This window comes from Episyrphus balteatus, chromosome 4, assembly GCF_945859705.1.
Source record: "Episyrphus balteatus chromosome 4, idEpiBalt1.1, whole genome shotgun sequence".
Classification (NCBI taxonomy): Eukaryota; Metazoa; Arthropoda; class Insecta; order Diptera; family Syrphidae; genus Episyrphus; species Episyrphus balteatus.
This window is the reverse complement of record NC_079137.1, coordinates 36845865-36873002: the sequence shown is the minus strand read 5'-3', so window position 1 is coordinate 36873002 and position 27138 is coordinate 36845865. Positions and strand designations below refer to the sequence as shown.

Sequence of the window (27138 nt, the reverse complement as noted above, 5' to 3'; positions counted from 1 at the left end):
AAATTCTGTAAATGATAAAAGAAAAATTGTTTGGATAATGAAAAAAAGTGCGCACTTTTTTTCATTATCAAAACAAATTTTCTTTTATCATTTACAGAATTTTGGAATACAGATCTTTGGTATTTTCATTGAAGAAAATACTTTGTAGTAAAGCATCTCCAAAATTAATTTGCATATGGCAATGACATACCCTGAACACCAAAATACGAGTAATATTTAGCCAAGAATCTTCATTATGTAACATATTTCATCAAATTGTTTTTTGTTATTTTGTAGATATTTGTTTTTTTTTCAAAGATAAGGGTTTATTTCTTTTTTTTTGTAAGGTCTTTTATTGCCATTTGCTGACACAAAACTGAAATATTTAAGTAGAACATAAACTCATATTCCCTAATTTTTCCTCTGCGTAGACTGTCACTTAAGGTTTTATGTAGAACATAAATCCTTAAGTTTCGTTTTAGCAAAAGGCTCTTATACACTGTTATACTTAGTTTGTTAATTGAATATAAATTGTTCAACAGGCAAGATAAAAATGAATTTTGGAATGCAGAAAAACGACCCGTTCCCGTTTCATTTATAACATAAACCAAGAGTCCGAACAATCTATACTAAAATTTTAGGCTAAAGGTTTTTTTTTTGGGAAATAGGGAAAAGTCCGCGATAACTCCGATAAAATCAATGGTATAAATGGTACCCTTACGAAATTCATTAAATATGTGAAACATGGGAATTACGAATAATGAAAGTCTATAAATTGTTTTTATGTGAAAGGGTGTTTTTTTTTAGAAGTAAAGAAAATATGGGTATATTTGGTAAAGTGAGTAATACTAGAGTAATATTAGTGGTACCCTATTGAAATTTAGCAATTATGTTACTTTTAAGATAAGAAACAAGAATCTTAAGTGTCTATAAAAATATCATGGTTTAAAGGGTGTTTTTTTGAGTGAAAACAAAAAAAGATGGGTCACCCTAATGAAATTTGGTAAAAATATTGATTCTAGTTGTCACAGCACAATTACACTTCAAGTCGCTCAAGTGGATATTTACATTTTGAAAAGTTATTTAAATTCTTACTATACGTGAAACAAAAATTGATATCAGCAATACTTAGTGGTTTTTGATGTAAGATTAAAATGTATTTACACAGTGCTACCAACTCAAAAAATAGATATGTAAAAAGGTTATCAGTTTATTTTTACTAACATTTTAATAGGCAAGAATGGGAAAGTTAGGTTTTGGTTCAGTAAATGCTTTTTATTCAATTATTTTTTTTTTTACGAATCCAAGATGCGACTTTATTTATGTACATTATCTATAGACAGCATACTGCAAATACAAAACAACAAACTAATAGTTTTGTTCAGTATCACGCCGGCAACGGACTAAGTTGAGTGTTTTTGATTGAATTATAGCAAAAAAATCTTTAATAAAGTGAGCACGACAGCGACCTATTATACAAAAGCCGGCCGGTAAAAACAACAACGCTTTTATTATTGCATAACAACATGTCTATGATAAACAATTGAATATAAATTCGTTTAAGTATTTAATGCCAAAATAGTGTTAAACTAATTAAGTTCAATAATAATAGTTGGAAACAATTTGTTGCTTTTTAAAGTTCGAGAATGTGTCAATTATTGGTTAGGGACGCGAAATTATGTTATATCGGTCAATCTGACCTTATTGATCTAAGACTTTCAGTTCTCTTGATTGATTTCACTTTAATTTTGGGTTGATTGAAATTGGTGCGAAGAAATTATTATCTGTGTTATTGTTATTATCTATAATAGTCCAGTAATTTTAGGTTTTATCTGCGGAAAAATTCCTACTGGGCTCGATTTTGGTATAGACCTTCGTTACGGCGTTGTTATGAAGATGTGAAAAATCGACATTGATATCGTGTCCGCGTTAAGAGTTATAGGGGTCAAAAGGTCACAAAAACTGGTTTTTCACGATTTTCAGCAAAACGGTAAGTCTTATCAAAAAATTTTCAATGCAAGAATTGTAGACCAGATTATTATATATAAAAAGTGTCATGACACTTTTTTTCCTAAGACCCACCGTTTCTTAGGTATAACGATTCAAAAAGTTGAAGTTTAGTTGTAATCGTCATAATCCTATTCCTGAAAAAAAAACTCCTAACTGAAAAGTTCCTGAAATTTCATTATTTTTTTAGCTTGAATTTCGTTCCTCAACTGTTAAGAATATGGGGAAACAAAAAAAAAAAAATGGAAATTTTCGCCATTTTTCCGATTGGGGCCCTTCTCCCGAAACCATTTCCCTGGGAATTTTTGTTTAGAATATGTCTAAAAATATACAGGGTGTGCAATAGAGAATGGACAACCCTAAAACGGCTTATAGCTACACTTATGATTGTTCTAAAAACAGATAGAAAAAAGTTCTATCGCAACCAGTTCATAAAATATGGACTTTTTTTCGTTCAGTGTATTTTAAATTTTATCATCTTATGTTTTCGTTCACTACAACCACGAATGAATGAATTTTATTTATTTCTTTTTTTTATAATTTTCTACAATAATTGGATGAGTACATAAACACTTTAAAAATTTCATAGCTATTGCACATTTTCGTAAAAAAAATTTTGAAATCTGTTTTTTGATGCAAAATGTAAAAAAAGTATTTTATGAAAAATTTTAAACACCTGTGGTATAAAATAAATCTATAGAAACCTAGGTGGCCAACTTTCTTAAAAATATTCTGGTATAAGGAGAATATTTTTAAGAAAGTTGGCCACCTAGGTTTCTATAGATTTATTTAATACCACAGGTGTTTAAAATTTTTCATAAAATACTTTTTTTACATTTTGCATCAAAAAACAGATTTCAAAATTTTTTTTACGAAAATGTGCAATAGCTATGAAATTTTTAAAGTGTTTATGTACTCATCCAATTATTGTAGAAAATTATAAAAAAAAGAAATAAATAAAATTCATTCATTCGTGGTTGTAGTGAACGAAAACATAAGATGATAAAATTTAAAATACACTGAACGAAAAAAAGTCCATATTTTATGAACTGGTTGCGATAGAACTTTTTTCTATCTGTTTTTAGAACAATCATAAGTGTAGCTATAAGCCGTTTTAGGGTTGTCCATTCTCTATTGCACACCCTGTGTATTTTTAGACATATTCTAAACAAAAATTCCCAGGGAAATGGTTTCGGGAGAAGGGCCCCAATCGGAAAAATGGCGAAAATTTCCATTTTTTTTTTGGTTTCCCCATATTCTTAACAGTTGAGGAACGAAATTCAAGCTAAAAAAATAATGAAATTTCAGGAACTTTTCAGTTAGGAGTTTTTTTTTCAGGAATAGGATTATGACGATTACAACTAAACTTCAACTTTTTGAATCGTTATACCTAAGAAACGGTGGGTCTTAGGAAAAAAAGTGTCATGACACTTTTTATATATAATAATCTGGTCTACAATTCTTGCATTGAAAATTTTTTGATAAGACTTACCGTTTTGCTGAAAATCGTGAAAAACCAGTTTTTGTGACCTTTTGACCCCTATAACTCTTAACGCGGACACGATATCAATGTCGATTTTTCACATCTTCATAACAACGCCGTAACGAAGGTCTATACCAAAATCGAGCCCAGTAGGAATTTTTCCGCAGATTGGGTTAAAAAATGTCTAAAATTACTGGGCTATAAAATGTGTTAATTTTTTAAGATTATATTTAATGACTATATGAGTAAAAGTACATAAAACATCTGGCTATTTGAAGGGAGTTTTTGTTTTTGTAGTTTTAAAAAAGTTTTCCAGTCATAAACATTTGAAATATTCATATAGATGCGTCAGACTAATGATTTATGACAATTTAAATGCATTAATAAATGCGTTGTGGTGGGTTATTTCCTTGCAAGTTAACTAAGTGTTTTTTATTTACTTAGTTGTACATTATGTACATATATTTATAAATTCTGCATTTGTTTTTTTTTTTTTTTATTTTGCGATTTGTTTTAATTATCTGAGCCCTCTTTTCCTTATTTATATTGAGGTTGTTGTTCAGGGGTCAAAATTCAATTTTAATTAGACAACATTTGTTAGTTTAGTGTTGCATCTTTTTCTGCAGGGAAATTTTTATATTCATATGTTCGTTCTTCTGTGCCGGGGTTTTCAATAGTTTATTTTGTGAACATATATTTGAAGATTTTGTAAAACCGGGGTTTTCATCTATCCTTTATAAAATTGGCAATTTTTGAATTTTTGTTGCATTTTTTCATTTTATTTTTTTTATTTTTAAGATAAAATACTTATCTAATCAAGTGATATAATGTTAGGGTATTTAAGACTAGAGAAAAATTGGTTATCATGGATTTTCATAACAAAAGGTAAAACTTTATCAAAAATTTATTCAAAATATTGGTATAGTGTTGAAGTTTATTAACAATTTTAAATTTTGAGAGAATGTGAAAAGGAAAAGTTGCTAAGAATAAAAAGCCTTGCATTTAAAAATTTATTAAAAAATAATTTTATTTTCGTTTTCAACAATTTCGACCTCAACAATTTCATTTAGTTTCTTGCAAAACAAATTTTTTTTAAATGATTTGAGCCTTTTTTTGATTCATGAATCCGTTTTCAAAAAATTTATTTTTTTTAACAAAAAACTTTCTCTTTGATTTTTTTGTCTATTTTATAATTCCAAATTTAAAAATTACAAGTACGGGACAAATATGAAAATATGGGCCACTTCAACATTCCGGTCTTCTGAAAAAATAAACCGATGTAGGTTTTTGAAAAACGAGGAAAAAAGAAAAAAAATATTTTTTTTTTTTTGGTTTGAAATGTCAATAATACCATCTCAATTTTAGGAAAAATGTGAAAATAATATTTTTGACACGAATTGAATAATCATCGTGTGTCCTTGTAGGTATGTATTATATATTGTCCCGAGTAAAAATGGAATTCCACCGAAGCAACACTTTACGCCGAGTAACGGTGAATACCGCTGAACTACCACCGACCGACGCACCACATTTAAATATTACTTGTTGGCTAAATCACAAATGAGCCACCGATCACCACATCACCACGATCAAAAACGCAAAATTTCGAAGAACCACAGCATCACCACTATCAAAAATTACTTATTCGGCCGTTCTCAGAAAATTGGAATTCAGAAAAAGGGGTTATTTAAAGAAAAAAATGTGTGCAAGCTTTTATACAGGGTGTCCCACAGTCACCGCCCCAAATGAAAACCATGGATTCCTGAGGTCATTTTAAGTCGAAAAACTTAAGAGGTAATTTTCTCGTTTTCGTCCCGTTTTCGAGTTACCACGGTTTTTATGATTTTTGCTCTCTTGTCCTTTAACTGGACTTATCTTTGCCAAAGAACGTTTTATTCGAAAGATTTTTGTTAACCAATCAAGAATTTATTACAGTTTTAGTTTGTCTCAAAACTTTTTTTTCTGCGGACAACCGTTTCTCCACAATTTTGCATCAAACACAATTTTCTTCGTTTTTTAAGTTGTTTTTTACACTTTCATATCATTTAAGTCAAAAAAACACGTTAACGAGTATTAATTTTTTGTGCTTTTTATTAAAGCCCAGTTTATTTTCATAAAAAAAAATAAGTTTTATTTCATAAAAAAGGCTACTGAAAGTAATTAAAAAAAAAAAAAACAAACTGAGTGAATGAAAAAAAAAAAATAATTTTTGAATAAAAAATTAATTTAAATGAATTAAAAACTTTTTCTGAGCAATTGTGGTTAAGAAAAGAACAAATAGATAAAGCTCAGAAAAAGTTTTAATAAATTTAAATTAATTTTGTATTGTTAAAATATTTTTTTTTTTTTTTTAATTCACTCAGTTTGTTTATTTTTTTTAATTACTTTCAGTAGCCTTTTTTATGAAATAAAACCTATTTCTTTTATGAAAATAAACTGGGGTTTAATAAAAAGCACAAAAAATTAATACTCATTAACGTGTTTTTTTGACTTAAATGATATGATATGAGTGTAAAAAACAACTTAAAAAACGAAGAAAGTTGTGTTTGATGCAAAATTGTATAGAAACGGTTGTCCGCAGAAAAAAAAGTTTTGAGACAAACTTAAACTGCAATAAATTTTTGATTGGTTGCAAAAAAAAAATCTTTCAAATCAAACGTAGTTTGGCAAAGACAAGGCCAGTTAAAGGACAAAAGAGAAAAAATCATAAAAACCGTGGTAACTCGAAAACGGGACGAAAACGAGAAAATTACCTCTTAAGTTTTTCGACTTAAAATGACCTCAGGAACCCATGATTTTCATTTGGGGCGGTGACTGTGGGACACCCTGTATATTTAAGTGTTCACATAAATAAGTGATTGAAAATTATAACTGCTAGAGCGTCAGCGTGTACAAATGCCTTTTTTATTAACAAATCTATCAGTTTTCAACTTTTTTACTTCTACGGTCACTATGGCGTATACGTAATTTTTTTTATGTTTTTTTTTTTGTTAGTGTGTTGTGTTTCAACAAGTGACTCTATTCACATTATGTAGTCACAAAATTATATAAAAGGTTATGATTTTTAGGGTTTTCCCGAGGCACATATTGACAAATATAACGAGATCTTTAGTAATGAGCTAGTGCTTTTTAGATTAGTCGATTGTGTGATACCAAAACCGATTTAATGTTACTGAAGGAAATAGAAATAATTCTACAATTCCCTCTTAAACAACAACTCACATCGCAGCATTACTCTCAAATGGAATGGACAGACACCTTATGATCAATAGTCAGACACTCTTAATAAAGTCTTAATCCAATCGATTTAAAAAAAAAAACAACATTCAACCATAATTCTTATTTTCTAATGGAAAAGTGTTCATTACTTAATAAACCCTGTATTATTTACAATTTAATGTAAATTAATTTATTAATTCTCGAGGGACAATACATTTATATCAGAAAAATCAAAACATTACCTTATAAGTCATGGTACAAAAAAATCAAATGTCTCTTAACTTAATTGACAGTTGAATATACAAACATAGATGTCATTTTTGACAGGAAGAATAAACAGCAAATTGATTACTCTTCTCATAGTTAATTGTAAATAATTCGAGCTAACACTCATCAACCACCAACCAACAATACAAATATCGACAAAAAATCTTCTAGGATTTCTTAAACATATGTCTATCTCTTTCACTTTCCCATGAAACAAAAGTTTCTTTCTCTTTCTTTTTGCTAGCTTTCTCATTCACTCTTTTTTCTCATAGCTTGTTTTGTTTCATTTGATTTGTAAAAAACAGGTGCCAGAGAGCTAACATTTTAAGAGAACATTTTTAACATCAAAAAGAAAAGCTTTCACTCACAAGACAATAAAAAAGTGAAAGTTGCGCTCTGCAGTTGTATGACGGAGAAAAAGCAAGCACGCTTTTTTCTTGTTCTTGTCGCATAATTGAAAAATACCAACCAGTCTGCTAAGCACCGCGATTCATATTTGATTTAATTTTTTCGTCCTTTCCTGCTAACAAAACACACAACTACAAAAAAAAAAAAAAATACCAAACTATTTTTTGCACTAAAAATATACCTCCAACATAAATAAATTAAATTTTTTCTCTTTTCTATTAAATTTTAAAAACTTCTATAAATATTAAAATGAAATTTATAAGAAAAATGTATCTTTAAATTTAAATACACACGTCAGTAGGTCTTTCAAGGACGCAAGAATATTTTTTTTTATGATTTTTTTTTTTTCTTGTTTCCAATTTTTTCAATATAACACAACTTGCTTCCCTATAGAAGCCCCTCGGGCCCACGGTTGATACATATTTTATTAGTTTTTTTTTTTTTTTTGCTTTCGAGGAATAAAGCTTCCGTTGTTCTTCAATAAAAATTTAAAATTGATTTGTTTTGTGGTCTAAAAATAAAAAATCTGTGTTCGTGTCCTTGGTGCAGGACAATAGATGTTTTTGATGATTGTGATGATGATAATGATGCACCATATTGTGATTAAACTACATCCTCGTATTGTTGTATAGTTCTTGTTCATTTCCGTTTAAATTAGAAAAAAAAAGAAGACTTGTGATTTATGTGTACCTATGTATAGGTATTAACTTCCTACGTTTCTGCAGAAAAAATCATTAAAAAAATACCTACCTACAACAAATAAAAGTTTTGAAAAAGTTTTGAGAATATTTCGAAAATGTATTCTCGGTGAAATAAATCAAACACAAAAAAAAGAAGAAGAAGATTTTTTTCGACGACAAAAAATTGAGATAAATATGACATAAGTGAGGATAGTTTTTTTTTTATTTTTGTCATTTTTGTATTCTTCCAAGCTGGGTGAGAACTTATTTTTTTTATTGTGTTATTTTCTGAAGAGCAATTGTGTCGCAACCGGAAGGCGACCTTAACCTTGTGCGACATAACCTTTTCATATAGTACGCTTTGGTTTCATATATGATACCACTATAACCTATAGGGTGGAGGAAAACATCATTTTCACCAGTTGTATCTACAAAACGGTTTTGCGGTACGTGTGCCTGATTCGAAAAAAATAAGGAACTTCAAGGTACGTACCAACAATAAATGTTAAAAGGCATACTTTGAGTATATGGAAGAGGGGTAGTTTCTAAAAGGTTTTGATGCGCATTTGCATGTGTGTGTGTGGCTGAGTCTTGGGGCGAAAATAATTTCTAAACTGGGAGAAGAAAAAAATATTACAAATAAATATAAATCAGTGTTGCTGTGTTAGAATCTTGATATTCCTATTTTTGAAGAGAGAGATTAATAGTTTATTTTTTCTTAGATTAATAATGTAGGTTCTTAGTTGATGGCAGAAGATTTATATGATTTTTCAAGCTTTCAGCTAAAAAGTATGATCAAGTTCAATTTTTTTTCTCTTTAAGAAAAATAGTTTCAAGACACTATTCACTATTTATCAATACATAGTATTGTTCTTTTAAAAGTTTGTTGTGAGCTTTTATAATTTATTGGAGATATAGTAGGTGTTAACTTATAAGCAAAGTAATTTAATACAACTTTAAGAAATACATCTGGGGGTCATTTTTATATAATCGGAATTTAAGAAACCATAGACAAAAACCCTACATTAGGGTTAGAATAGGGTTATTTTCATGAAATATGAAAATATTTTTCTTCTAAAGCAAAAATCTGGAATTAGGAAAATTTACTAAACTAAACCAAAAATTTAATAATTTTCATAATTTTCAATGACATTTCTTTTTAACCGACTTAAACAAATAGGAAGTTAAAACAGAACTTTCGACTGCGTGAACCGATTTGATGATTCTTTTTACTTGAGTTATAGATAGATACTATAGAGCAAGTTTAGGATTCGCACAAAAAACCGAACTCAACAATCAGACATGACATTAAGATGATGGAGAACTCTTAAAATGTGAGTCCGGCAATTCTGTCTGTCTGTCTGTATGTACCTCGAGCTACAGCCTAAAATACTGAAGCGATTTTTTTCAAACTTGGTAGTAAACAGTTTAGAGCATAAATTGAAATTTTTGTTTTTAGGACTAAAACTAACGGTACCTTTCATAAAAAAGAAAAAAAAAAATTTTAATATTAAAATTTTTGCGTGGAGTATTACAAATAAGAATCAAGTTATAAAATGAAACAAATATTTATGTATTGTTTTTTTTTTATTTATGAATTTTTCGTTTATTACCAATCCGATTTCAACCAAAATTTTTATACAAAAATCTTGAGGGTATCATTAAAAAATGTAAAAAAATTTCAAAAAACGCATTTTTGGATTTTTTTAAAAATATTTCAAAATTTATTTAAAAAAAAATATTTATTTTTTGAAAACGGATTGATGAATTTTATCGAAATGTCCGTTTTTATTATTTGAATAATATTTTCTTGAAAATGGCAAAGAACGAACTTTTTTTTGAAAAATGTTAGAAAATTGTTATGCATAAATAATTATTTTTTTTTATTTAAACCGCTCTAACCATTTACTAATTTTTTTTATACAATACCTAAATCAAATGGAATACTTGGTTTTGTTTAAAGGATCATTTAAAATCGGTTTAATATAAAAACAGATTTTTTTTCTTTTATTACATAGTAACTTATGAAATGTCTTAAATAAGTCAAATTATAAATTTCCCTAAATTTGTTCACAAAAAATACTATGCTATACTATCCATGAGTTCTTTCTCGTTTTTTTTTGTAAAAATGTTTTAAAAAAATGAAACAAAATCGCTATTATTCTTGATTTACGGATGTATTTAGTAGTAATTTACCTCAATATTTTAATTTAAAAAACAAATAAAATTAATTTTGGGTACAAAAAAAATCCAATATTTTTTTTAATTAAATTTTTTGATAACAAAATATACTTAAAATTTTATTTTTATGTGTAAATTTATATTTCCATTTAAATAGCATAGAAAAATCTTTTTAAAATAAACTATATATTATACATGTATAAATCAAATATACTAAAGTTAAAAAAATAAAATGCACGACTGGGTCGCACGAACTTGCTCTTAGGGTTAAAGTTGCTTACATTTTTAAGACTTTTTATATAGAAATTTGGAAAAAAATAAAATTCGTTTTTTTTTTAAATAAAATAAAATCTAAAATCAAATTGCCCTCCAAAACAAGTATGCAGTTTTGATTGATATATTAAGATGCATTTTTAGAAAAAAAATTTCAAAATTTGTTAGAGCCGTTTTTTAAAAAAACTAAATTTTTATAAATAATTTTTTGGAAAAAATTTTTTAAAATAAAATTGGTATGACAGTCTGTAGAAATCACTAATCAACATCTAAAAACAAAATTTCAAAAAACTTCAATGTCCCGTTTTCGAAAATTTGATTTTTCAAAAAAAAAATCCAAAAATAATTTTTTTTGGAAATTTTATTTTTGATTTATATTTAAATGATATAATTGCTTTTTCACAAAAAGTTTCGTTGAAATCGAACAAGTAGTTTTGGAGATAGTTCGATTTGAAAAAAACGGTTCAATGGCAGGTACCTACCGTTAATAGTGATTTTCAAAAAAAAAACTTTTTTCTATAGAAGATAGACCTTAGCTAAAAACTAATATTTGAATTTTTTAAACAAATTCGTTGGAGCCGTTTTCGAGATATTTCAATTTTACTAAAATCGGTATATGAAAAGTACCGTTATTTTTGGTCCCAAAAAATTAATTCCAAAAACCCCTTTGGAGAGTCGCCAAATAACGCTACATACCAAGTTTGACACTAATCGGTCCATCCGTTTAGGCTGTAGCTCCTTATACAGACAGACAGACTGACAGACAGACGGACTTCCGGGACCCACTTTTTTGGCATTCTCTACCATCGTAATGTCATGGAAAAATGTTATCTCAACTTTTTTTTTTTACGAATGCATAACTTGGTATATAGTTACGGTGACCATCCGTCCCGGTTTACCCGGGACTGTCCCGTATTTTTACAGCTTGTCCCGGGTTTTTATTTAAGAAACCCGGGACGTGTAAGTGTCCCGTATTTTGTAGTTTGTCCCGTGATTGTCCCGTATTTGCAAATTCTCTGATTTTTTCATTCAAAATTTTAAAAACTTTGTACGAAAAACAAGATAAGCAGTGGTTGCAAATTTAAAGTTTTTCTAATTTGTTCGTATAAAAGCGTCAAGCCTAGTTTGCTGCCGAAGCAAAACGAAAATTTTTCTGAGTCTCCCAAAGTAAAAAAAAACTCTTTTGGAGCAAGAAAAATTATCTGCACCGTTAAGTATGAGTGACAAACGATTGAAAACTCTCCAATTGTTCTTGCACAGGTAAGAATTTCGTTGGTTAAGCTACGTAATGTGCAATGAAAAGTAAAATTTTCTTTTAGGATTTCGTTGAGCTCGTTTTATAATTTTCAATTTGCCTCTAGACTAGGCTTTAGTTTTTAAAATTTGTCACCAATTATATTTAACTCCAGTTTTTATTTGCCAGGTTGAAAAGCTCCATCAGGGAAAGTTTTTTCGAATAAAGAACAGAAGAGTTAAGAACCCACGTTGTCTAGTAATTTCAGCTAAATTTCAAAAATTTTAAGGACATGTTAGAAGTTTATTTAAAGATTATACAATTTCAAATCATTTTAAATAAAATTAAAATGTTAAAAAATAGCTCTCCGATTTTTGAAAAAATATTTTTTTAGAAGTGATTAACAGTACTTATTAAGTATAAAAACGCTTCCTTTATTTTGTATATGACTTAAATGATTTCAACGAAAATGCTCCCATAAAATTATTTAAGAAATCTTTATATCAAAATGGAGCAAAAATTATGAAAACGCATTTTAAAAAATTTCAATTTTTATTTATATTTATGTTTTTAAAGAATCAATATTTTCAAAACCATCCGAAAAATTTTGTATGTGTCCCGGGTTTTGCTTCTGGAAATATGGTCACCGTATATATAGTACCTATATCGCAACTAAAAAAACTAAAAATACGCTTTTATCACGCACTCAGAATTATAAAATAATTGAATTCATTTATAATAAAAAGCGTCGATCGCTTTATTCAAGCTTACACAACCGAAAGACGCTCTAAGCTTTTTGATCTAACCATTTGACATAGGAGAAGCCGATTCTTGTCGTTAACAATGGTGTGGCCTCCTCAAGAACGAAAGATTCTTTACGACCTTTATAAAATTTTACAACAAACATGTGTCTACTTTATTAACATAATTTGCGAGAACTTCTTTTAGTGTGAGAAACCAAAGACGTTTATCTAAAACTATAACTCATGACCTTAAATTGCATATAAGAACAATCCTTAAAACTTGTGTGTTTCGACAAACTTATACATTATATTCTTAAAATGTTCCAAACACTTAAAAGAAAAACCCTAAAAATTCAATTAAAATCGATGGAGGTTTTAAATATACTAGAAATGTGGGTTGGGTGTGGCAGTGGGTGTACTTCGTTGGTATTTTTTTTTTTTTTTTCATAAAGTTTTCATCAGTTTTTTTTCAATTTTTGTTTATGAGAAAAATACTGTATTATCTTCCCATAAATATGGTCAAATTGTCTTCTTCGAGCTCAATACAAAGGGTACTTTTGCTAACAATGTTTTTGATGAAAGAATGGCATTTCCAAATTCAGACTTTTTGGAGTCAATCCCCGATTTAAAGTGAATTCTTCAAAATGCGTCTATTTTTTTTAGTGCATTTTTTTCATTTTTTGTCCATTAATGGTAAATTTTGAATAGTAAAATATTGTATAATTATATTTTTGTGTTTTCATATTTGGTAATTTGTTCTCCACAGATTTTTTAACAGACACACCGAAATTATGACTTGCAACAGAAGATGCACTAATTTCAATGTTAAGTTCCGCCGGTTTGCCCAATTTTTTACAAATCGGGGCCCTAACAAGTCTGTCAGTTTTATACGTGCTTGAAACACGTAAAATACATTACCTTACCTTACCAACGCACATAGGGGTATTTACCAAATTTAGGCGGACAAAATTATTTTTCCGGTTTATCTTCATCAACAAGGTATTTAGTACTAAAATAAAGTGTTTTAAGTGTTGATTTCAATGAAAACATTTTTCTTCCTAAACCACTTTTTGATCAAACAAAAAAGTGTCAAGAATGGATCCCAATGGTTTGTTAAAACGCTTATAAATGGAGTTCTATTAATAATATCGCCAAGATAAAGGTCTTAAAATTTAGGAAAAATCATAAGGATTCAGGTTCTGTAATTCAAAAAGTTGAATCTTTAAAAAAAACTTAAAATATGGATGCTGAATACAAGGTAACCATTTTTCAAAACCTAAAACCTTTAAGAAGGGCAAATGTGTCGAAGTTGCACTTAGTTACACCTATTTTTTACAGATTCAATTAGATAAAAGTTTAACCTTTAGAAAACATAAAATTTTATCAGACAATAATGTGAAATTGTATAACTTATCTCCTTACCAACACAGAAATTTACTTTTTTTACGATTAATTTATATTAAGATTCAACATATCACTTTTTTATTTATAAAGTAATACAACATTACAACAGCTAGTAGACAGTTTCGAATCTCCTTATCAATATTCCATAAAAACTTTTTTCTAAATCCACTTAAAAAAAAAGTACTTACTTAAGCACAGACAGTAAATTACAAAAAAAAATTAATTTTATCTTTGGGCTGAAAACTTTGAACTCTAGACCGCTGCTGTTAGTCACCTGAAGTGATAATCAATTTTAAAACTATAAGAAAACGCTAAGCAAGTTATCTACTTTTAGTAGGATGTTGATTTTTTACGTTTGGATCAGTTTAAAATTTCGTGTTTTGTCCGCCTAAATTGACTAAATACCCCTATGTGCAACGTTAAAAAAGAACGTTTGTCAAAATATTTTTTTTCCCTCAAAAATTAGTACTTTTTATACAAAAAATGCAGCCTCGAAGCATAATACCAACTATATGACTAACATTGACCATCATGAGATTCACCATAATATACTTAATAAATAACAGTCAACTTACTTATTTTATGTTTAACCGTTACAGATTATTCTCATCAGTTAGAAAAATTTTCATTTTGTCAAAATACTTTTTCCGACTGTTGTAACTTTGTTTGTGATAGTTTTCAAATGGAGGTTGACAATTTTGATTTATATACCTACCAACTTTAAGACAGATTAAAGCTCTTAAGAAGGAAATCTCAGTCAGTTGGCCTCGTATTGTTTTCTTTTACTTAAATTTATTTAAAAAGGCTTAACCATTCAAATGATGTAACAAGATGTAACGAAATAAAATCTAAAAAAAACTATTGCGTAACAATGCACCAGAAGTAACTTTACACCAATACTTGCCTTTTGACACGTGTTTACAATCTTGGCTGCAAGAGTGCTCCTGACACACGTGATTGCAATCCAAAATAATATGAAGTGGTATGTTGTTTTTCTACTTTTCTGGGTTTTTAAGCTTGAGAGAATAATATTTAAAGAGAGAAAAAGCTTTTTGGTTAATGGTGAGAGTATGATATTATTTTAAAAAGTCTTCTGAGAGCGCTATTATAATTATTATTAATAAAATATTTTTTTTATGTTTAAGGAAGTCGTTGTATATAATAATAAAACTATTTTTTGTCATCTTAAAAACAAGAGAATTATTTGACCAAGAGAATTGAATACGAAAAATTACACATTCTCAGTTAAATTAATATTTTAAAAAGATTTCACAAATATGCAATGCACAAATAATTCAAGTTCATTTTAATAAAGCTAAGGTAATCAAAAGTGAATTAATAGATAAAGGCAAATAAATAAGTACAATTAATTGTTTAATTCTATTTTTGTTGTTATTCTGTATGTTCATTTGTCACAAATCAACCCGCAAAAGTACAACAGACAAGTTGGTTAAGTTCAAGGCTAATATTGTTTGATTTTTGTATTTGAATTCTTCTCTTGCTTGGTTGTACGTACGTAGGTATAATATGTATATGTAAATATGTTTATTTTGACAGAAACATAAACATCACATAGATGTATGTATGTATGAATAAGAAAATTATATTTACTTGATATATAAATTCATTTGAAAGTTCATCGACCATCAATATAGTTTTTGTATTTATAAATTTATTGTATACATTTTAGTTCTGTTGGACTGCTGCCAAAATTTTTGTTTTGAAAATTGCTCTTCATATAGTTTTATTGATTTTTTTATGACTTCGCACTTCGTTCTACTTATACAATTGTTTTATATCCCAAAGGTATATTTTCTGATTGGCACAAATTCAATATAAAGAAAAAATAAACTTTTTCTTTTATTTTTTATCTACATAATGTACCTACTTTTCGGTGAAATGAAAAATAATATAATTAATCATAATAATAAATCAAATTAAAATTTTTAAATAAATCAATCAAAAAACATTACTTGTATTAATTTAAGTAGTAAGAAGTCAAACTTAAAACAATAAGTGAGGTTGGTTGGTAGAAAAAGAGTAGGTACAAGGGGCGTACATGTCAGGACCCAACGAGAAAATATTTAGTAGGAAAAAAAAAGTTTTAGTAAATAACAAAAAAAAAAAAAAAAAAAACAGATCTAATGTCCACTCAGTGTCCTAATTTTCACCTCAGATTCTTATATTAAGGAGGATCGAGAACAATAACCCCCCTGATTATAGCCCCAATGCAAAAGAAATATTTTTATAAAAGCAATTGGACTTAATATTACTACTGTATGCTACTTAAAATCAAAAATTGAACGTATGTTCAAAGCAAGTTATACGCCGCATACCATTATTGGGGCCCCACACCTTTATTGGGTTCTTGAAAAAAATTAATGGATTTTTTAAAAGCGAAATAAAATTCGAAACCCCACTCCAAGACAGCCCAGGCGATCTTAAGAAGTATTTTAAAAACTAACGTTTTAAGACAAACAAGCATATTTATATGACTGACGGACAATTTTCTACTATCTCATACTATATAATAATCAAAAACTATTTCAAGGGTCTGCAACAAGCTTTTATACCTCGCTCTAGAAAAAGAGAATGATTACCAATCACCATAAAAATTGTACAAAAATCATATTCACTGAATTAAATATGTACAAACTAGTGTATTGAACTACTTGGCCTGGTGTGGGCATTGGGTTGGCACGAAAAAAAATGGTTCACTATGGTGTATACTTGTTTTTTTTTATTATTTTGTTTTCTTTAAAGAGGCAGCGATCGTGTGGACTGCGGTTCCAAGAAATTAGACCCCAGGAAATAAAGCCCCAAAAGAAAAAATGAATTAAGGCCCCAAATTGGGGTATTTTTTCATAATGAAAATATGCCCCAATGAAACAAGGCCCCATCGAAATGAAAAAATGCCCCAAAAATAAATGAAATAAAGCCCCAACTTGTTTTGAAATTGTTTAGAAAAATGAAATAAGACCCCATTTTTTCTTTTCCACCCCAAACCAACAGAACCATCTTTATGGACGGAACTTTTAAAATTGTTCCTCAAGGATGTTTAAAACTGTTGTTGTGTTTTTTTTCGGTTATTCTGTTACTTATTAATGCTTTTTTCAATGATCGCTGATGGTTTACTGCACGATCTTTACATTGAAAGGCATTAGTTTGCAGTGCAACACGATGTTTACATTGAAAAGCATTAGAAAGTAACAGAATAGCTGAAAAAATAGCGCGATTTTTAAGCTATACTGTTACTTACTAATGCTTTTCAATGTAAAGATCGTGCTGCAAACCAACAGGGAGTCCACAATATGCGGTACTTTGCTAATTCTGGTAAACAATTTGGCATATTGAGAGTTTATTAGAGTATTAATATGGCCAGATAATAAGGCTCACTACCACCCACTTCTGAAAAAAATGCTCCAAAGTTTTTTAAGCAAATTCAGTTTAGTTTATTTGTTATGGCCTTTAGTCTAAATAATGCGTTTGGCCCAGGCACAACAGTTGGGCTCATCACTTAGATGCATTTATTCCCTTCTAATGCAAATTTTTTAATTGATGATTATCAATTTAATTATTTTGAGGAATCATCATTGTAAACTATTTAGCAACTCAAATAACTATACTCTCAACAGACAACAAGGTTTTAGCATTTCTGATTTTAACATAATAAATGGAATATGTGCTAGGTTGCGTTTTGGTCACATGTAGGTCGGGTCTTGGTCGCGTCAACCCAAAACCAATAAAATGCATTATTTTAAGTGATTTTTGGACAAAACAGACTGTTTTTGCATCTGTTTTACGATGTTACAACTTACAAGTTAAATCAAAACGTGAACTCACACAAAATGAAAAAAACTGAAAAAAGTAATATAAAGGTGAGCTTCAAGAGCATCAACGATTTTACTGTATTCTGGTATCCATTGGACTTAAGTGTGTTTTCTGAATTTTCTTAAAAATAGTTGATTTCAGGCTCCACAAGTTTTTTGAAAACGAATTTTTAGTTTGTAAATGTGTTTTATGATTTTGTTTTGACCTAAATTATTAGAAGTGTTTTTTTTTACCACTCTAAATTTTTAATGTTTAAATAAAAAATAGGTAATAAACTGCCTGTTTTTTCAGAAAAAAGTTCTTTTCTGAAAAAAGTCAAGGACTGGCTATTAACTGTTGAAACGGAGCATATTGAATCCATTTTAAGAATCTCAAATAAATTATTATCAGCACAAAATATCAATAATTAATTTGTCTTTTAAATCTGTTAGGTTGATTTTCTTTTTTTTTCTTTGTTTTGCATCTTAAAATAAATAATTATTTCTAGATTAAAATATTGTGTTAATTTCTTATAATTATAAATAAGGAATTTACTTAGTACTGATTGTCACCGCACATCAGACCTTTATTGGAATTTTTTTTTTTTTGGAACGTGTCATTCAACACTGTCTTAATAAGTTAAAGAATGATAACTATTTTTTACTTCATTCAATTTTATTTGAATGAATGAATAAAAAACAAAATGTAACTGAAAAGCTGAAACTAAAATTTAAAAAATAATAAATAATATACCTAAACTTAAAGTGTATACTTAAACAAATGTGTATGTTGAAAAAAGAAAAAAAAAGGACTTAAACCGTTTCTTTTCAAAATATTTAATTTGCACCAGCTGAAAATATTGTATAAAAGTTAGTCCACCTTAATATATGTCAGTGAAAAAATTAATACAATTTGGTTGTTGTTTTTCTGATAGATAGAGATAGAGAGAGGGAAGGTAAAGTCTTTCCCGATAATAACAAAATTATAAAATTCTTTTCCACTTAAGTTTTTCAATACCCCTTTTTCATTACCTTTTAAAATTAAATTGTTTTTGATTCAATAATAAATTTTGCTTATAGTTTTCACTGCACACCGCATGCAAATGTGCTGGGAAGAAAAAGTTAGTTTAGTTTACTGATAATTGGCTTTAAATTTTAAAATTAACAAGTTGTTTTTGTTTTTTTTTTTTTTTTTGCAGGAACTCCAGGCGTTAAAAACAAAAAAAACCAAAACCAATAAAGATTCTTCATCCTAAATTCTTAAAAAAAAAAAAACTTCTTCTTCTTTTGAACTCTTCAATCTGTTACTTGATGCTTAAGATTTCTTCTTTCTCATCTCACTTCCTACTACTTATCTAAGAATATAAAAAAAAAATTCTAAAACTATATCTCAAAAATAAATTCACAATGGATTGGAATTGGGCTATTGGTGGAATTACTGATGAAGTACCACGAACTGCTGGTCCAGATTGCATTGAATACATGACAACTCAACGCCGCATTATTGAGGCAATCATCGTGACAATTTTGTGCCTATGGGTCACACATTGGTCCTACAAACGTATGGATCCCATCGAAGTACCAGCCGGACCACCTGAACCACATTCGCCTATGAGGCTTTTCCTTCTTATTCTAATGTGCTTTATATTTGGAGTTGAAATGGGTTTTAAATTGGCTGGAGAATCTGTGATATTTGTTCTCAATCCATGTCATATCCAAACAATAATTCAAGTGAGTTTTGTAAATTAACTTTAGCTTTATTTCAACTACAAACATTTCCTATTGTAGATATACCTCTTGGCAGCGAGGCCTAGTAAACTTACAATAGCCTTGTTTAGGATACAAATGAGTTATGTAAATGGACCGTTCTTGGCTTCTTTGTTTCCTGAAGTTGAAAGCAGGACGTATGCTTTTGAAAAATGTACCTATTGGATACAACATGCTTTGTTGTATCTTATACCTGTTTATATGTTAAGAAGTGGTAAGAAAAAAATTCTATTTACTTAACAGCAATTTACTGCTGACAAAAAATTATCCCCAATAAAACATTATTTACTATAACTTTTGTATCTTAGGAGCGTATAAGGCGGAAAAGTTGAAAGACTTTTACTGGGTGGCCATTGGTGTGTCAATTATGTTTCTTTATCATTTCAATTTCCTGACATATATATCGGTGGTAAGTAAAAATTATAGGTAGGACTTTTAAAAACATATTTTTTGCTAGGCAAAGCTATATGTGCCTTTCTGTCAATATTAAGTGTTAAACAAAATTTTGCATAGTTCAGATATTTTTCTCAAAATTTCTAACCAATACCTACTGTTATTTTAACAAAAATACGACAGTCTTACCAATAAAAATTTATAAATGTTAGTTAGAATTACTCTCCTTTAAATTTTCTTTGATTTAAATAACTCCAGAACTCTTAAAATAATATTTGCTTGATTAGTGAATTTAAGTGTTACAGTCAATTAAGTTCGCAAAATTCGTAAATCTACACGTTTTCAATTAGCACACTCTATGAACTTTTTTTCATTTCTGTTTGCGAATGAGTTCTAAAATAATTTCCATTTATTAAAAATGGAGTGATTCGTAAAAGAACATTATTACCTTTATAGAAATTTGAAGCTTAAAGGCTTGGCCATACCGGAGGGTATGCGGTATAGCGGTAACGATATTTGTACTAAAAAAATTCCACACCTGAACGTTGACGTGTCAGTTTGGAATTTTTTTCATACAAGTACCCTCACCGCTACCCGTACCGCTACCGCATACCCTCCAGTGTGGCCAAGCCTTAAGGCTAAGACTAAGACCCTGTGACTTTAAGCGGGCTTATGTGTATAAGCCAGCAAAACAACTTTGTAAAAATGTTATCGGCAATTTTATGAAAATAGTAATGACTTGACATTAGAGCCAAAATGTTTTTTTTTTTTTTTTTGAGAAGTAGAAAGATTGCTTAAAGTGAGGAATTGGTATCAAAAACATTTTCGAACAAATGTTACACTTGTGTTATTCTATTAAAAAGCCTCTTTTGGCATAGACACAAAAAATAGGGGAGAGTGGGGCACTTTTGAACCCGGGGCACATTTGAACACTGCATATAAATTTTTAGTTTATCAATCTTTTTTTAGAAGTTATTCGATATTTGAACCCGTCAACACAATATCCATAAACGTCAATGACTTTCCTTGGTTATCTCAGATGGCTTTCAGATTTATAGGTGGAAGGTGATTTTTATAGTGGTTTTGCATTATTTCAGTTTTTTAGTTGTAAGAGTTTAACAAAAATTCGGTGCGTGATTTCAAAACGCAATACAATTTTTGTTAATGTTTAATAAATTTTAAACTAAATTATGGTAAATTTTTGAATGAATATATTAGTGTTAAATATTTATTCAACATTTAATGTCGTTGACACATTTGGGGCAGTTTTGAACAAGTGTATTGGGTCACTTTTTAACATGTTCAAAACCGCAACAAGCTGTTTGTATCAGACATTTTAAGAACACTTTAATGTGTTTTATTTAATAAAGCGTAATTTTCTTATAAAAAGAATAATGAAACATCAATTGTGGGCAAAATTAAAGAAAAAAATGGAAATATGTACAACATTATTGAAGATTGAAAAAAAATATGACTGAATTCTTCAAGTTCTACGAGTACTAGACTGATCTCCTTGAATATGATGTAATAATTAATTTTGAGTTTGTGTATGTTGTTATTGTTCTTATTAAAAATCTAATAAAAAATTGAGTGTTATTTATTCATTACAACGAAACTAATACTTCTGTTCAAAGCTGCCCCATACATGGGGCACTTTTGAACACAAAAGCCTATATTGGTTAAACATCAAAATTTAATTTTAAATATTTCGTCTAACTAACCAAATGTTATTTGAAATCGAAGTTCAATGTTGCTATTCAATGTTAGTAAACTTTACAGATCAAGAAAACGAACATATTTCGTTCAAGCAGCTGCGAAAGCAAAAAGTGTTCAAATGTGCCCCACTCTCCCCTACATATTCAATTTTGTATAGGTACACTGTGTCCGGTAGAGAACGGTTAGCCCTGAAATAGTTATTGAAAAAAAAAAAGAAAAAAATCTATTCTAAAACATTACATAAAATATGTATTAGCTTCTTATTTCAATGTATTTTTTCATCATCTTACGTTTTCGTTCACGACAACCACCAGTAAACCAATCTTATCAATTGCTTTCTTTTATAAGAAACACGTAAAACTCTACAGTACATTGAAAAAAAGTGAAAATATTTGTTTTATAACCAATATTGAACAGTTTCAATACTTTTTTGATAGAAAGAAATTATGTTAAATATTATCACAACAAAAACATTACTGTTAACAAAAGAGCCAAGTTCTCCTATGTTGAAATTATGCTGGCACAAAAAGTATTGAGATGTAAAAGTGTACCAAGTTCTAAAGTTTGGGTTCAAATTCGTATCAATTAAAATTTTGATTGTTCTCTTGACAATTTTTCTTTTAATTACCGATTTTTAAAGTTATTTCAAAAATTGCCAAGTAAACAATCAAAATTTTAGAACTTGGTACACTTTTACATCTCAATACTTTTTGTGCCAGCATAATTTCAACATAGGAGAACTTGGCTCTTTTTTTAACAGTAATGTTTTTGTTGTGATTTCACTACTTTTTGCAAGGTATGGCTGTCGAATTCAAAATCTCTATATTTGATGAAAATTCAGTGAAAATGGGCGGTTGCCACGCCCCCTGGCTGAAATTCTCAAATTTTTAATTTTTTCCTTTGTATAAACTACCAGTTCTACCATTCCACCAAATTTCAAGATTCTACGATAACACTGGTTTACAAGGGTTCTGTTGCCGGAACAAAAATATACTTTTCTGAAGGTTTTTGGTGTGCTGAACTCGAATCCGAAGTCAGAAACAACTAATCAGCTCCCGTTTTTGAGATATTACCGTTAGAAAATGCAAAAATACGTTTTTTTTTAATTCTTCGGACCTTCTTCTTTTGTATAAATAAAATTGTTTGAGCATATTAAGTAACGGTTTCTATAAGAACTGTTTTCCATCTTTCGACACCTGTTTAAATCTTTTCAATATCTTTTATATTGCCCGAGATATCTCAAACTGAAGTAAGTGGGTTTGGCTTCATATATCATATAGAAGATAATGACGTTATAAAATTTATAAAAATACCAAACAACTTAGGATATCTCGGGCACTAAAAAAGATATCGGAAAGATTTAAACAGATTTAAAAAGGTGGTAAATAGTACTTATGAAAACCGTTACTAAATATGCTCAAAAAAATTTCCTTATATAAAAGAATAAGGTCCGAAGTACTGCATTTTCTAACGGTAATATTTCAAAAACGAGAGCTGATTAATTTTTTTTTTGACTTCAGATTCGAGTTCAGCACACCGAAAACCTTCAGAAAAGTATATTTTTGTTTCGGCAGCAAAAAAAAAGTTTAATTTTGTTAACCAGTGTAATCAGAAGTGCTCTATAATATTTAATAATAATTCAGCGGAAATGGGCGGTTGCCACACCCCCTGCCTGAAATTCTCAAATTTAAAATTTTTTCCTTTGTATAAACTACCAGTTCTACCATTCCACCAAATTTCAAGATTCCACGATAATCAGAAGTGCTCTATAATATTTTATGAAAATTCAGCGGAAGCCCTATATCTCAGAAACTACTCATCGTAGGAGGCTGAAATTTTGTGAGGTGTTTGGTTTTGACTAGCTCAACAAATGTAGCGAGTTTGAAATTTCTAGCATCTTTGGTGTGGAAGTTAGAGGGGTGTCGAAAATGGCCTGAGTTGTTTCCTGTAAATAAGGGTGTAGTGCCAAAGTTGCTAGAGAACTTGGCTCGGCACTACCGTGCCCCTTGATTAAAGACAACCGATATAAATCATTCATTTGCAAATAATGTGTTGTGAATAAAGCTTAGACAATACAAAAAAAAGAAAAAAATACGCTTTTTTTTGCATATTGGTACCAATAACCTCCTTATTACCATTTATAAATCTCCTTTGGACAAGAATATTTTTGAAAAAGTTGACCACCAATGTTTGAAATAACTTTAAAAATCGGCAATTAAAAGAAAAATTGTCAAGTAAACAATCAAAATGTTATTGATACTAATTTGAACCCAAACTTTAGAACTTGGTACACTTTTAAATCTCAAACTGCTATGAAAATTTTTAAATTTTATTTAGTGATTCTCAATACTAAATTATTGTTAAAGATTCATAAAAGAAAGAACTTTTAAAAAATATTCAATAATTTAAGGTTGTTATGAACGAAAACGTAAAAAAAATGTTTAACACATTAAACGAGGTAGAACAAATATTTTATAAACTGGTTGGGATTCATGTTTTTTTTTTTTCCTTTTTTTTTAGAGGAGTCATAAATGTAGCTCTGTATAAGCCATTTCAGGCTTATTCATTCTTTACCCGGGTACCCTGTATAAATAAATTCTGTCTTTCAGAATACAGTTGAAACTCGATTATCCGGGATTCGATTAACCGGAACGCTCTATTATCCGTGATGAAAATATTTCAACAATAGACACAATGTTATTATTTAAACTCTGTTATCCGTAATAAACTCTACTATCCGTAGCATAAAACAGAACCGAACAAATTCCTTCACTTTAATTCAGCACACGGAAAAGGAAGTTACGTTATATGTGCTGTTTTTTTTGCTTTTTTCGAGGACCTTATGTTTGTTTTCGTTCTGTTTATTACATTTTTTAAATAAAAACTTTGACATATATTAATTTTTGTTTGAGAAAAGAAAGTTCTATTATTCGGGATTTTCGAATATCCGTAATGAGCTTCCCGACCATCCCGGTTAATCGAGTTTCAACTGTAATTTGTTATTGGAGACACTTCGGGTTATCGTAGGTTTAATTTTGTTAACGCATGTACAGTACATTAGGGCGTTCGTTATTAAGGTTTTTTTTCGAGAATCAAGTTCCTAATTGGAAATACTGTTTCTAAAAAATAAAAAAAAATTCTCTAATTTTTTCGGATTTTTATTTTGATACTAGATGGCGCCCCAAGAGGGTTACATGTGTTGACTGATGAGGCCATTTTTTTAGATATAGACTTAAATCAAAATTTTTTGATGAAGTTCTTGTCTACATTAAACAACGTTATAAAAAAGGTATAAACCATTTTTCTAGGACCAGGGGTTATGTCAAGACATGCATGTTTTTATTTTTGTATTTTATTTTTCACGCTATTTCATATATTCTTGTTTTAATAAAACATGTTTGCTTTAATAAAACCTAAAAAAAACCATACATGCCCTTACTAAACCCCTGGTCCTAGAAAAATGATTTATATCTTTTTGAAAACGTTGTTTAATGTAGACAAGAACATCATCAAAAAATGTTGATTTAAGTCTATCAGCCTTATTGTGCTTTACAACTATTAATCGATAGTTGATAAATACTGAAATTTGGTATTTTTAAACGTTATTTATAGGAAAACTGGTCAACTTTTTAATGGAATTTTGTAGCTTTCATTTATTAACGGTTAGGAGCTTTCTCTGCTTTCAAAACTTTTCTAATTAAGTAATAAGATATCAAAATTTTATTTTCTCAACTATCGATTGATAGTTGCAAATCGCAATAAGGCTGTATATCTAAAAAAAAATGGCCTCGCGCGAATTTTTATTTTCACACCTCAAAATTGATTCTCCCGTGGGCAAAATTTTTTTCCGCTTCGCGTTTGGCTTGTGCAATTTAAATAGATTCTCATGTGAGCAAATTTTTTTCCGCTTCGCGTTTACCGAGATATAACTTGGTGTGCGGTATTATCATACAATTGCCAGAACGGGATTTTTTCATTTAATGTATTCAATGTTTATTCAAATGTATTAAAAAGCTTTTGAATAATTGTATAAATGTTGAAAATTATTGAAGTAAAACCAAGTTTGAAAGTTGGTCTTATTTCACTTGGACTAATTTCATGACACCAATTGAACATTTAATGAAGAAACTTTCGAAAATTGACGAATGTTCAGGTTTTGAATACTTATTGAACTAATTTTCTAAAATTCACTCCAATTTAAAAGAAATTTGATCACTTTTTTTTATAAATGTTTTGGAGAGATATTGCGAAGAAAATTAGAATATGAGAACTCAGCCGCATTATGAATTTTTGTTTTCCTAATTGGTTATAAATTTTTAATCGAAGGGCCAAAAGTCCACAGGAATTTTGTGTGAACTTTTATGGAGCTATGACCCACACTAGTGAGCCAATAGTCAATTATGGACTTTTGGCCTGTGAACTTTTGACCCTGCACCAATTCGTACAATGTAATACAAATTTGTATTTGTAAAAACTTTTAGGTATGGCGAAAATATTAAATTTAAAAATTTTAATGAAAAATTCGTTGAATTTTGTACAATCAAGAAATAAAAACAATTAAGGAGTATGTCTTAATTATAGACATTTAATTTTACCCCTTATCAACCGCAGAATAATTGACAGAATGGCACTTTGATAAAAAAAAAAATAGTCATAATATATAATAAAACAAACAACACAAAAAAACATTGTTTTAATCAACAGTTATCAGGAGTGAATCTCAGTCATATGATGTGTGCAGCAATAGCAGATCCTTTTCAAGGCAACAACTATCGCATAGCTGCCTTGTTCCATGAGTCAACTCTATGCCCGATCCTCAATAAACTAACAATCATAATGTTCAATAAACCTGAATCCGATGAAACGTCGAGTTCGCATGTGAAAAAAATCTTACAAAATAAAACCCAAGGAGTGGAAACTATCGAGCATAATATACTGACAACTAAAATTGATTAGTATTTAATTAAAAACAAAAAGAAAAATTAGCAAAATTATTATGTTGTAAAAGTTTTGTTTGTTAATTCTTATTCCTAGCTTAAATTAAAAAAAAAAATAATATAAATAAACATTTATTTCAAAAGTTGTGTGTCTGTAGAAAAATATTCTAAGAGATTTTGTTCTGTTTTAATTAGAAATTATTATATTAATAAGCAAATACTAACTTAATTATTGTTCAAAAGATTTACATTATATTATAGTATGTAATAGCTCAAGAAAAGATACAAAAATATGGATATTTATTTTCCAAAAAGATGTGATTGTATAATAAATAGTTCAAACAAAACCAAAAACAGAGTAATAAATGAAACAAAAACGATTACTAAAATCTGAATGCAAAAATGACTTATAATTATTTAAAAACGACTTTGAATTATGGAATTAATTAAGGAACATTATGCAAGTGGTGAATGCTTCATTTAATTTAATTTTCACTTCTCCGCACTGTTATTTTAATTTAACTTAACCATTCAATGAAGTATTTTTGAGTTCTTCCTCGAAAGTTCTAAAAACTATAGTTTGAAAAGGATTATGAACATGGACACACAATGGGTCATAAAAAATAGTAAATTCTTTT

The 27138-nt window shown here is 28.9% G+C and overlaps 2 protein-coding genes across 4 annotated transcripts in view; both read left to right on the top strand.

The window, feature by feature from the left end:
• The window catches only part of LOC129918033 (transmembrane protein 164-like), a 51532-nt gene that overhangs the window by 7482 nt on the left and 16912 nt on the right, over window positions 1–27138 (top strand). Inside the window, exon 1 of one of the 2 annotated variants that reach the window (XM_055998336.1) lies at window positions 8393–8528. The exons of the other annotated variant lie outside the window; for it this stretch is intronic. The gene's annotated coding sequence lies outside the window, so the exon portion shown is untranslated. Of the gene's footprint in view, window positions 1–8392; window positions 8529–27138 lie in introns of those variants that run through there. 2 annotated transcript variants of the gene reach the window in all.
• LOC129918032 (transmembrane protein 164) lies at window positions 1365–26584 on the top strand. 2 transcript variants are annotated; one of them, XM_055998335.1, is made up of 5 exons: window positions 1365–1469; window positions 18887–19418; window positions 19476–19668; window positions 19763–19863; window positions 26268–26584. In XM_055998335.1, exons 2-5 carry the CDS (start codon window positions 19095–19097, stop codon window positions 26517–26519), a joined length of 870 nt encoding a protein of 289 aa, XP_055854310.1. In that variant the 5' UTR covers window positions 1365–1469; window positions 18887–19094; the 3' UTR covers window positions 26520–26584. The 2 variants fall into 2 exon arrangements, with proteins under 2 accessions (XP_055854310.1, XP_055854309.1); XM_055998334.1 differs by lacking the exon at window positions 1365–1469 and adding an exon at window positions 8390–8528.

Bases quoted from the DNA above. Each gene is read 5' to 3' on its own strand.
- LOC129918032 (XM_055998335.1), top strand. From the start codon at position 19,095: ATGGATTGGAATTGGGCTATTGGTGGAATTACTGATGAAGTACCACGA. The intron at 19,669-19,762 runs GTAAGAAAAAAA...TTTGTATCTTAG, and splicing joins TGTTTATATGTTAAGAAGTG to GAGCGTATAAGGCGGAAAAG. The intron at 19,864-26,267 runs GTAAGTAAAAAT...TTTAATCAACAG, and splicing joins TCCTGACATATATATCGGTG to TTATCAGGAGTGAATCTCAG.